The sequence below is a fragment of the Pseudophryne corroboree genome, chromosome 12 (genome assembly GCF_028390025.1).
Source record: "Pseudophryne corroboree isolate aPseCor3 chromosome 12, aPseCor3.hap2, whole genome shotgun sequence".
NCBI lineage: Eukaryota > Metazoa > Chordata > Amphibia > Anura > Myobatrachidae > Pseudophryne > Pseudophryne corroboree.
In genome coordinates this window covers 127,202,412-127,214,681 of record NC_086455.1, presented here as the reverse complement: position 1 = coordinate 127,214,681, position 12,270 = coordinate 127,202,412, and the positions used below count along the sequence as shown (strand labels likewise).

Genomic DNA, 12,270 nt, shown 5'->3' with positions numbered 1-12,270 from the left:
TTTTATCCTTTCAAACCTTTTCTTTTCCTTTCCTGTACAGATATTATAGGGACGCTAAGGCCGGATATGAAAGCTTTAATGACCTATGTGTCATGTTATTACCACGCCTTCTCAGGTGCTCAGAAGGTGAGATATAACGCGTAATTAAATATCCTCTACAGAAGCTTGCACCCGCAGCCAAAGACCTTATGTCGTGTCTCATTGAATGAATGCCGAGGCGCATATGTGCACTCTCTTCATCATTGGTCACTTGCCATTTAAGTGTTCTACCTTCTGTGTGTCACTCACTCGTACATTGGTGTATCTTCCAATCAAATTGTGTGACAGTCAAAGAGACCTATGTGGTCACTGTTATCTGTAGTAGAGGTAGACAATCGGTGACTCACTATTTGCTGTGGAACTACTAGTCCCAACATGCCGTTTTTCCTTCTGTTTTTAACAGACTTATGTTTTGTGACCTCAGCCTGTCTCTTAGAGCCTGAATAATACAGAGTTGTTACAGAATCTTTCTGATCACTCAGACAATTGGATCTGAATTATTCCGGCAGATATGCTGGGACTAGTAGTTCTGCAACAGTCGGAGAGACAAAGGTTAGCCAAGCCTGATCTATAGGATACAATTGTGACTTTCCTACTGGTTGTATTTATAAGGCCTGAGATATAAATGTTCTCGGTGATTAATAATCTGACCAATTGCTACGCACTCTGATGTGAAACAGTTTTTTATATAGAATATAAAATATATCATTGATACAATGGCCTTAATTGAGTTACATGGATGTTACAGTTATAATGAGCTAGAGTACTCTGATGTAGCCATCAAGATGAACTGTTTTCCTCTCTTCCTGCATTGTTCCTGCTTTAGATTAACTACCCTGTTCCATATCCATAACTAATCTATTGCAGAACTAAGGGTGTATTCGGATTCTCATTTTCTCTCAAGGAAAGAGGAAAATAAATGAACCAATAAAACCACACTCATATGGATGTTTACTAGTAGATTCTAAAGGCAAATGACGGCTATTGCTGCTCCTCCTCTCCCTCAATATAATACAACTGCGGCTATTCCTGTACTTGAGTACTATGTTCCTCATTCAGGTTGGAACGTGTAAACGATCCAACGCACTGTTTCCTAATAATTGCAGTAATAGGTAGATGCGTTCAGGGAAAGGGGGGGGCCTTGCTGAAAACGGGGACGTGATGCCTCTGTTTTCCGGGAGTGGCGAGAGGCCAAGGCCTGCGAAGCGTGCGCAGTTTCTTTGGCCTCGCAAGCTGCTCTTTGATGAAATCCTCACTGCGATTGGCATCTCAGAGGTAGCTTGGAGCATGCGCAGTCTGCTGGTCGCTTATGCTGAAGACACCATCAAGCGCGTATCATAGTGGCTACGCTTTTTTACATGCGGTTTGCAATTGCGTCTTTTGTCGCAAACACAATGAGAGTAGGTTAGTGGCCTCCTAAAGTGAACTTAACTTGTAGCAATGTAAGTAGTTGTCTTGTCTATCCATATTCTAAACCTGCAGTGAAACGTGTATTTCAGATCTTTAGAACATTTACATGAATATTAAGTAATGGATTTTCTTCTTTCAACTGTGTACATGGAATGTGATTGGCAGTTCATTTAAATTGTCCGGCGGCTGCATTGAGTGTTCCCTATCAAGGAGGCAAAATGTAACTTTTTTTTTTTTAAGTTTCTCACCTTAGCTCACAGTACAGGTTGAGTATCCCATATCCAAATATTCCGAAATACGGAATTTTTTGAGTGAGATAGTGAAACCTTTTGTTTTCTGATGGCTCAATGTACACAAACTTTGTTTAATACACAAAGTTATTAAAAATAATGTATTATAAGAGCTTCAGGCTGTGTGTATAAGGTGTATATGAAACATAAATGAATAGTGTGAATGTACACACACTTTGTTTAATGCAAAAAGTTATTAAAAATATTTGCTAAAATGACCTTCAGGCTGTGTGTATAAGGTGTATATGAAACATAAATGCATTCTGTGCTTAGATTTGGGTCCCATCGCCATGATATCTCATTATGATATGCAATTATTCCAAAATACGGAAAAATCCGATATCCAAATTACTTCTGGTCCCAAGCATTTTGGATAAAGGATACTCAACCTGTCTGAGTAATGCACAATGTGTGTATTTGCCATCAGTGTATTCACACATGTTGAGTGAAACCGTTTTTGTTCTCTGCGTGTGTCATAGTTCTTCTCACAATTCATATTCCGTGTTATGCCGTAACGGTTTCCTGCATGTAATAATACATTTTGGTCCTGCACAGTCCTGTGTGAATTAAAAGTAAGCATTCATTACTGTACGTATGTTCTCCATACAGGTTACCATGCATGTAGCCCACAAGGAGCAGCAGCAAAGTGTCTTCAGAATGAAAGATAAAATAGGGTTGTTTTCCCCATATTGACAGAGGTTATTTTGTAGAAAATAGCCGTGCTGTATTCTGCTGGCGTGTGTCAAGTAGTAATAATTATAGTAAGGGGGAATAAATCCCTTCTTATTCCTTCTACATGGATCCACATTTCCACCATTACCGCTACCTATGTATGCTTTTATGCATTAAGAAAGTCATTCCTATTTTAAATACTTGTTAGGTTAGTAAGATATATTTTTATTAAATAAAGTTGCACCTTTTTTGTGTATTGCGAAGTAGAAACCGCTGTCGGCTGCATCAGTGGCAAATTTTCCATTAGGCATATAAGGCACATGCCTAGGGGCAGCACTTGTTTGGGGGGGTGGCACTTGGCTGCTTCATCAAAATGAGGGATTATAACCAATCAATAAAAATAAAATTAGGCAGGTGGGGTTAGCCGTCATTGTTGGGCCTAGGGGCGCCCTCACACCTAAATCCGCTTATGGGCTGCATAGTGCATGGTCAGGAGGTCAGCCTTTGAACACGCTGCAGTGTGGCTCTATCGTATAATATAAAATTCATCTACTTGCCTGTTAAGTCGCTCGATGTTTAGACTGTTTTCCCTGACTACCCCAAGAGCTGTGAACCCTCCCGGATCCCCACCACTTCCCTAGTAAAGGTCTTTATGATACCATTCACTGGAATAAGCACATTTACAGTGACAATGCTATTTCTTTATCTGTGCAGTTTACCAAAATGACGTTGCTTAGCAATTGAGTGATACTGTGCTGCCCCAGTGATGCTGTTCCAGAGCTGTAGGGGTACACGGACCGCTCTGTCAGGCCTGTCTCTGCAGATGTAGAAAAACACTGTTAACGAAAATAAAAAATAAACAATGGTATGATCTATTTAAGAAATATTTATTTAAAAATTATGATAACCTCAATAGAGCTAAACAAGGATGTATTCAGCATGTCGGCTGTCATAATGTTGACATGCACTTCGGCAGTAATTGTAGAATGTTATGATGTTGACAGTTGTAAAATGTCAATATGTACACAATGTCGATATCGCAAATGTTGCCAAGGGAAATGCTGACATTTTGTAAAATGTCGACATTATGGTAAGTATTAGGGATAGGGACATACATACCACCGCAACCGCAGTTTTACAACATGAGCCGCAACCTGCGACGTTAGGATTAGTTTATTTACCACCGGTACATCCACTTCGCCCATTGTTAACATTTCATCAGTATCAACCTGAGAAATGCTGACATGCAGATCAAGTCCATATCATTTCCCTAGTAGCATCACTGAGGGTGTTTTTGCCTGAACTAATATGTATGTGAAGGCAGCTTAGTAATAAAAAAACACCGTTATCCTCAATACAAAGTGGCAGTTGGAGGGGGATTGAGCAGATTTGTATGGTCCTCCTATTTGTGCCTCGTTTTGTGCCTCATGAGTGTAGAGTTCCATATACGGGACATGATTATTAAAATAAGCCACTAGACCTTTAAAACCTGCACTTAGTGATGTTTTCCCATCTTACAGCAAGTGCACAGCCTTTCCTTTCCACATAAGACTTGATTACTCTAGCTAGATGTAGCTGCAGGAACCCAACCTTCTCCCTATGCCATCAGCAGGACACGTGTTGTATTTTGCATTTGAGCTTTGCTACAGATATGGCCTCTTACATCTTTGCTTCGTGCGCTATAAGTTGCGTTCCACATAACGTGCGAGTGCCATGTTACTCGGTAGCGATGAGGGTCTTTTTTTAGGTTTTTTTTTCTGGGAAAATGCATCTTAGTCTCAATGTAATGCAATAGTACACACGAGCAGGTCATGTTGATGAAATGATATGCGGCATGCCTATATTCTTTGTGTGACTGCTACTGTATTTGCATACAAAATGCTATGCTACAGTGTTTTTCTGGAAAACACTGTAACGTCTCATTTCGGATGCAGATACAGCCGTAGTCACACACAGAAAATAGGCATGCCGCATATCCTCTTAATCAGCAGGATCTGCTTGTGCGTCCTATTGCATTATTTTGCGATTAAGGCACATTTTCTCAAATAAAGACGATCGGCACTACCGACTGCCGCCACGTCATGGCACGACTTGAAGACTTTTTAGCATGACTGCAACAAGGATGTAAGAGGACACATATGTAAGTACACTCTTTTTTTCTTGGCACACTTTGCCATGGTAGTAAGAGCACATAATAGTGAATCGTGTAATATATGTAATTTAAGGTGAAGGTAAGCTGGGCAATATTGTATGAGAGAAAGTGAAAAGGGGAAATCATGAATCTTGAAGTTGATGTAGGTTGGGCTTTAATTACATTTTAACTATTGCACAGTGCCTATATTCTGGACCCTGCTAGCTCCCAAATATAGCTACAAGCAGCACCATACAGCAGTTTCCAAGGCTGGGAAGTGGATGTGCATCTTGAATTGCAAAGATTTAGACATTTCCCTACATTTGTGCAAATAAACACATTTATCTCATTGCGTCAGGCTCTCTGCTATACTGTATATCGTGTGTGTGTGCAAGAAAACGTAGAAGGTTACAACATGTTTGTTCATTTTGTCATAGTATCCACCATATCCTAGGCTTTGTTACATTTTCAAGGCAAAACATGGGGGGTCATTCCGAGTTGTTCGCTCGTTGCTGATTTTCGCTATACTGCGATTAGTCGCATGCGCAAGGTTCGCAGAGCGCATGCGCTTAGTTATTTTACACAAAAGTTAGGTATTTTACTCACGGCATAACGAAGCTTTTTCATCGCTGTGCTGATCGTAGTGTGATTGACAGGAAGTGGGTGTTTCTGGGCAGAAACTGCCAGTTTTATGGGAGTGTGCGGAAAAACGCAGGCGTTCGAGTTGCAAAACGCAGGAGTGGCTGGAGAAACGGGGGAGTGGTTGGGCAAACGCTGGGCGTGTTTGTGACGTCAAACCAGGAACGAAAAGGACTGAGCTGGTCGCAATGGCTGAGTAAGTCTGGAGCTGCTCAGAAACTGCTAAGAAATTTCTATTCGCAATTCTGCTAATCTTTCGTTCGCAATTCTGCTAAGCTAAGATACATTCCCAGAGGGCGGCGGCTTAGCGTGTGCAATGATGCTAAAAGCAGCTAGCGAGCGAACAACTCGGAATCACCCCCATGGTTAGGTAAAATAACTTATCATTAATCACTTTTCACTTTGAATTGTTCTCTGATGAAGCTTACATACAGTTTCTCATACTGTTTGCAGGCAGTTGATCATCTCTGTTTTTCTGTCACCACTTCCAAGTGTTAAAGGTATAGGATCAGTTCCGGCAGACTTTGTGGTTGCTAATTGTCTTCCTTTACATATAAGATATCTGGATATAATCCTAACCAAAATTTGCATGGGGTTTGCAGTCTGTGTTCTGTGAAAATACTGATATAGTAAAGGTTGAGTGACTAGATTAATAAAACTGTAACCTTATTATTAAACCCTTGCAGTGTGTTTTGGCAATTTCTAACTGGCTTGCTTTATAGCTGTTGCGTTGAAATAACACTTTCCTAATCGTGCGAGCATTACATTACAAGGAATGGAGATTGCCTATTGAAGAATTGCAGTATTTATTGTGATAAAGTGAAGAACAATATAAGCTCAGACCACCTTATGCATAATCAGAATTGAGTACATGTGATTTAAGCCACATTTAATATGGCCAGCCCTGTAATGAGCCTGGAACTGTTGCCTTAAAGATATTTAAAAGAAGATCAGTTTATTAGATAATTAAAATAATAGTATCCAGATGATAGATCTACACTGTCTAGATAGACAGTCAATAGGTCGACATGGAGAAAAGGCAGACAGTGCCTAAAATCGACATAACAATCGTCGACACAAGTTTGTTTGGTGCTTTCAACATATTTTTTTCTTCTTTTCTTTGATTTACCAGCCACGCGGACTATGACTGGGAATAGTCCTTTGCCCGAAGCGTCTACTTTTGCAGTAATTGTGGTCACATATCGTGAAACAGAGAAAATGACACACACTTGTAAAACACATGTTGACCTGTTGATCTTTTTGTGTCGACTATTTCCATGTCTTCCTTTTGTACCCGTCTAGCTTTTCCATGTCGATCTTTTGACCCGGTCAGCCTAATGACTGACTATCTAATTACTGTAGATCATCTATACCGTGCCCAAAATAATTGCTTGCATTTCATTTTAATATGTTCCAATATTTTATTGCTTCGGATCCCAATCGGAACTGGTTTGGTTGATAAGTCCAAGTAAGCACAATATTGGGATGTTTTCTAAGGTATCAAACTGGTCCCAGTGAGAAAAACAAATGTTAGGAAACAAAAAGTAAAAGCAACATTGTCCTCATCTGAGATTGCCTTACTTACATGTATTAATTCTAACGTTTTTGGCTTGTAAGCTGCCTGTAAAGTGTGCAATCTGGAGCAAGTTCTGTTTTGCCATCGTCATTCAAATGTAACCAGCTTCTCTCTCCCCTCTCCTATGCAGGCGGAGACTGCAGCCAATCGGATCTGCAAAGTTCTAGCTGTCAATCAGGAGAATGAGCAACTTATGGAAGACTATGAAAAACTGGCGAGTGATGTACGTGTTGCAACAAAAGACAGCAAAAGGTTAACTCTTGTAGTGTTAAGCTGGGTACACACTGGTAGCTATATCTGCAGATCAATGGATCTTCGGATATATCTATAGCCGGATCGGGCAGTGTGTTGTGCATACACACTTCCCAATCCGCCGTGACTGACGTCACAAACTGGGCGGGCATTTACATGCATCCGGCCAGTTTAGCAGTCAATCACCGCCGGCTGCTGCAGCATGTGTACGGGCGGTCGGCTGACTGCCCATATACACAGAACGATGCACCAATATATCTGTAGATTTTGGTCATCGTGTGTGCTGCAGGACCGACGCGATATGTCTGTGAACGACTGCGTTCACAGACATATCGTTGGTACACACTGGCTGACGGGCCAGCAATATATCGGTCGTTCGATAGAACGCTCGATATCTAGGCCATTGTGTACTCAGCGTTAGAGGGCTTGGCTACAAACTGTAACCCCGTAACCTTTTGCTGATGCATTGAACCCTCCCTTGCACTACTAATAATGAGTGGTTTAATGAGACAGTAATATATTAATACATTTTACATTCTAAGAGGTTCAGCTAATTTAAAATCTTAACAAAAATGAAATTGATGAACTGACCGTATAATACCCCCTTAAAAAAGTGCAAACTACAGTATAAAAGCAGAAATGAAATGAAGCAACACATTACATGATAGAGGGTAGTGTAGTGCCCATATAAAATAGTAACAATATCAAAATATCACATGATTAGATAGGCTATACTAATGGTAAGTAATAGACAAGCTTCTGCCGGCTTTCTAGAAAAAGGACTACAGATATTGGAAATAAACAACATATATTGCACAAACATTCAAAATATAGCTTATTGCCCCTTATGAATTTACCACATAGCTAAATTACAATGAAGAGCCAAAAAATGGCACTTGCAGGTCTTCTTAATGCAGAGATTCAGCGATTGAGCAGCAACAATGTTTTGTGGATGATGTATTTCTAATATTGATCGGTTGATTTGTGATTGTGTCTGTGTTCTGCTAGCTGTTAGAATGGATCAAACGGACTATACCTTGGCTGGAGAACCGTGCACCTGAGAATACCATGCAAGCCATGCAACAGAAGCTGGAGGACTTCAGAGATTATAGGCGCCTACACAAGCCACCTAAGGTCCAAGAAAAGTGTCAACTAGAAATCAACTTTAACACTCTTCAGACTAAACTAAGACTTAGCAACCGGCCAGCATTCATGCCCTCTGAGGGAAAGATGGTCTCGGTAAGCCCAATCCTTATGCGCTGCGGGTTCCTTGTTATAGATAAAAATATCCAGTTGTCATGGAAATCGTAATTTGAGTATATCATACACCTATGTCTGGCAGCTTCCGACACCTTTATCTTTTACTATGTGCGTCTCTAACATTAGAAGATAGACGAGAAAATAATGATGCACTTATTTATAGATCCCATCAATATGGATCAATATTATTTCAATAAGTAATCACACTAATTTAGAAAATAATGTAATTAACACATAATTTTATCAGGAAATACCTCTGCTTCCCCTGGACTGCTAGGTGTGCACTACTATTTCTTTTTGGTATCCATATATATAGAATTTAAAGTTTTACTGTATCCATTATCCATGTAACACATTGTCAGAAGCATACAGATCACATAATACATTGTCGGTTTTCACTTACATCTCTGTCTGTGATTTCCCTTTTCTAGAAGTCATTATTATCATTTATTTATAAGGCGCCACATAGGATTCGCAGCGCTCAATTACAGAGTACATAAATATATAAAACAAGAAGACAGTGACTTACAATTAAATACAATACAGGACAAGTGAAGGGTAAATAAGCATAGCTAAATCTAAAAGAAGATCGGTCAAGTAAGAGACATAAAAGCACATGAGGGATTAGGACCCTGCTCGTGAGAGCTTACATTCTAAGTCATCAGCTGGGAGTTAGGAAATAGTGGTTTAGATCAATGATAATTAAACCATTTTTCCTGCACATTAGTTTAAGGGGCAAAACATTTCTGACAGAACATTTCTTATTTTAGGTACTGTATAATAAGGGTATCCGGACTCCAGGTTGACAACAAAAAGGTCGACACACCTTAGGTCGACGCCAATTGGTCGACGCACCTTAGGTCGACATGGACAAAAGGTCAACGTGGACAAAAGGTCGACAGGAACAAGGTCGACATGGAAAAAGGTCGACATCAGTTTTTCACAATTTTTTTTCTTTTTTGGAACCTTTTCATACTTAACGATCCACGTGGACTACGATTGGAACGGTAATCTGTGCCGAGTGGAGCGGAGCGAAGGCACCATGCCCGAAGCATTGCGAGGGGACGCGGTGCACTAATTGGGGTTCCCCGTCACTCTACGAAGAAAATGACACAAAAAAAACATAAACTCATGTCGACTCTTTGTCCATGTCGACCTAAGGTGTGTCGACCAATTGGCGGCGACCTAAGGTGTGTCGACCTTTTTGTTGTCGACCTGGAGTCCCAGACCCATAATAAGTTAGATCTTGTAAGTGTGACATTTGCATGCCTAGACTCATATGCCTTTTGTAGCATCAATATAGAGGTCTATATTCAACATCACTCAGTTGTTATGCAGTATCTGTTTCCATGCCCCATGTAGCCTATAGACACCTCTATCATTGATGGGAGTTGGACGCAGTCCGCCTTTAGAAATACACATTCCTGTCAGTGGATTTATGAAACATTTTGTTTCCATAATGGTTTTGAAGATTAAAAAACTCTAGAAAACAGATTGCTTGGTCTGCTACATGGTTTGGCTGTGGATGGCTTGGTATTAAGTTTTTTTAATTAAGCTGTGATCTCTCGCATGACCAAATAATTAATTAAAATGTCATTGGAGTAGAATAGGTAAGAGTAATAGGAGATGAGAGCATTTGGGTGCTCTTAAATAAGTCCTTTATATAGATTTGTTGTCCATTTTGGACCCCTGAGGGTTTCTGCAATCTATAAAAATAATGTGATTTCAAATCTGAAATATTTTGCTAAGTTCCATGTTCAAATGTTCTGCAGAAGTTCTGTTTAATAGGTAATCAGTACCTAGATGTTGTACGCATACTGCTTTGGTCCCTTTATAGGGGTAAATTTACTAAGATGTGAGTTCTATTTAAGATGGGATGTTGCCCATAGCAACCAATCAGATTCTACTTCTCATTTATCTAGAACATTCTTGAAGATAATACCTGGAATCTGATTGGTTGCTATGGGCAATATCACATCTTAAATAGAACTCCCATCTTAGTAAATTTACCCCATAGTCTGAGATATCGCTGTCTGTCTGTTTTTATATTATACAAATGACTTGTCCTGAAACTTTGTGCGTGCTTACGCTGCTGTCCCAGAGCCTGCTACTTGCTGGCTTCACTTCTTAGTTCAGTAACATTGTTCTGTAGCTACAAGATTGATGGTGTCTCACAAATCTCTTACCCAGGATATAAACAATGCTTGGGGAGGTTTGGAGCATGCAGAGAAGGGCTATGAGGAGTGGCTGCTGAATGAGATCCGGAGGTTGGAAAGACTAGACCACTTGGCTGAAAAGTTTCGTCAGAAAGCTTCTATTCACGAAGCCTGGACAGATGGTAATATGATCAGACTCAAAGTAACTGTTGCTGGGCATTCCTGTCACTAGTTATGAAATGTCAGTGTCTGGATTCACTTATTTTCAAAGTTTGGACAAGATGATGATAGGACAGTACCACACAGGGACATATATCCATAGATGACATTCTGATAAACATCTGCTGCAATTAGGAATGCTGTTGGCAGACCATTTAGGCTGTGTCCTGTTTCTGTATAACAAACCAGTATTTATGCACTGCTTAGCACCTTTTTCTTTCATCCCAGATGCTTTATAAAGCATTTCTTTCTAGCTCATAACACAGAGGAACGTTGTAATTATACTAATGGCTCTTAAGTGACTTTTCCGTTCTTTTGAAGTTTTTACTATAAAATCGTGTGTTCACCCATACCAAACAAGAGATGATACGGTATTTGGTGCAGCTGCTATGTATAGCACAACTAAATGAATTGTGAGGAAGAATAACCTGAAAAACACTTTTCCCAGGTAGTGAAAAAAGAAATACTAGCACTCATCTTTGGAGAGGAAAATGATTATTTAATCTTCATAAATATATATGTGTGCATGTATATATGTATATATATGTGTGTGTGTGTGTGTGTGTGTGTATGTGTATATATATATATATATATATATATATATATATATATATATATATATATATATATATAATATAAATGTCAATATCCCAGCTGTTGGGAACCCGGCGTTCATGATCCGGCCTGCTCAGAATGCCTGTGGTAGCTGGGATCCCGGTGTCTGTATTCTGATCTCCGTCCCCAACTATCTATCTATCTATCTATCTATCTATCTATCTATCTATCTATCTATCATTCTTTCTTTTTAAGAATAGAGCCATATCTAAGTAGTTATTTGGTGTACAGTCAACATTATACTTTTAACATTGCAGTAAACCTGCCCGGTTATTATCAGAGCTAGTCTTTTTTTGCTTGTATGCCCAGTAATCAAAACTTTGTCTGGCTTCGCCGACCACATTAAGAAAATGTATGGCTTAGGCCACATGACCAGAATACATGTTTACTTATAGCGGTCAGCCAATGCCCGCATCACCTGATAGATCGTGGTCTCAGTTGGCAAATTAGCAGTAGCAATGGCCAGTTGATAGAATCTGGTGATCAGGGTTGCGGTTTGTGCCTATCGCTGTAGCTTTTACTCTCATGAGGGAGAATTAACACATTTTGGAGAGCTATAAATTGGATAGAGATAAAGAGGGAGATTTATCTAAGCTTGGAGACATACTTTTTATAGAGGCAATGTAAGTAGCGGCATATTAGTGAAATACGCTCTCTCTCTCTTGTTTTTTTACTTTTTCTACCCTAATCCCCTAACCACTAAACTGACATTAATACTCTATCCCTTATATCCTAACACCATAACCTCTAAACTAACCCTAATGGGCAGACTGGATGGGCCTTGTGGTTCTCATCTGCTATCAAATTCTATTTTTCTATCTTTATATTTTCCTTCCTCAACAGGTAAAGAAAACATGCTGCAGAAGAAGGACTATGAAACGGCGAGTCTGTCTGAGATCAAGGCTCTGCTGAAGAAACACGAGGCCTTTGAAAGTGATTTGGCTGCTCATCAGGACCGAGTGGAACAGATTGCAGCTATTGCCCAGGAACTAAAGTATGTCTGGCTCAGCC

The 12,270-nt window shown here is 39.8% G+C and overlaps 1 protein-coding gene across 5 annotated transcripts in view; it reads left to right on the top strand.

Moving 5' to 3' along the window:
• The window catches only part of ACTN1 (actinin alpha 1), a 95,387-nt gene that overhangs the window by 44,533 nt on the left and 38,584 nt on the right, over positions 1-12,270 (top strand). For 3 of the 5 annotated variants that reach the window (XM_063948002.1, XM_063948001.1, XM_063948003.1), the window contains exons 8-11: positions 6,888-6,980; positions 8,018-8,248; positions 10,460-10,607; positions 12,103-12,253. In XM_063948002.1, the coding sequence (XP_063804072.1) occupies positions 6,888-6,980; positions 8,018-8,248; positions 10,460-10,607; positions 12,103-12,253 (623 nt within the window). Of the gene's footprint in view, positions 1-40; positions 127-6,887; positions 6,981-8,017; positions 8,249-10,459; positions 10,608-12,102; positions 12,254-12,270 lie in introns of all 5 variants that reach the window. The other 2 variants (XM_063948005.1, XM_063948004.1) reach the window with 1 other exon arrangement.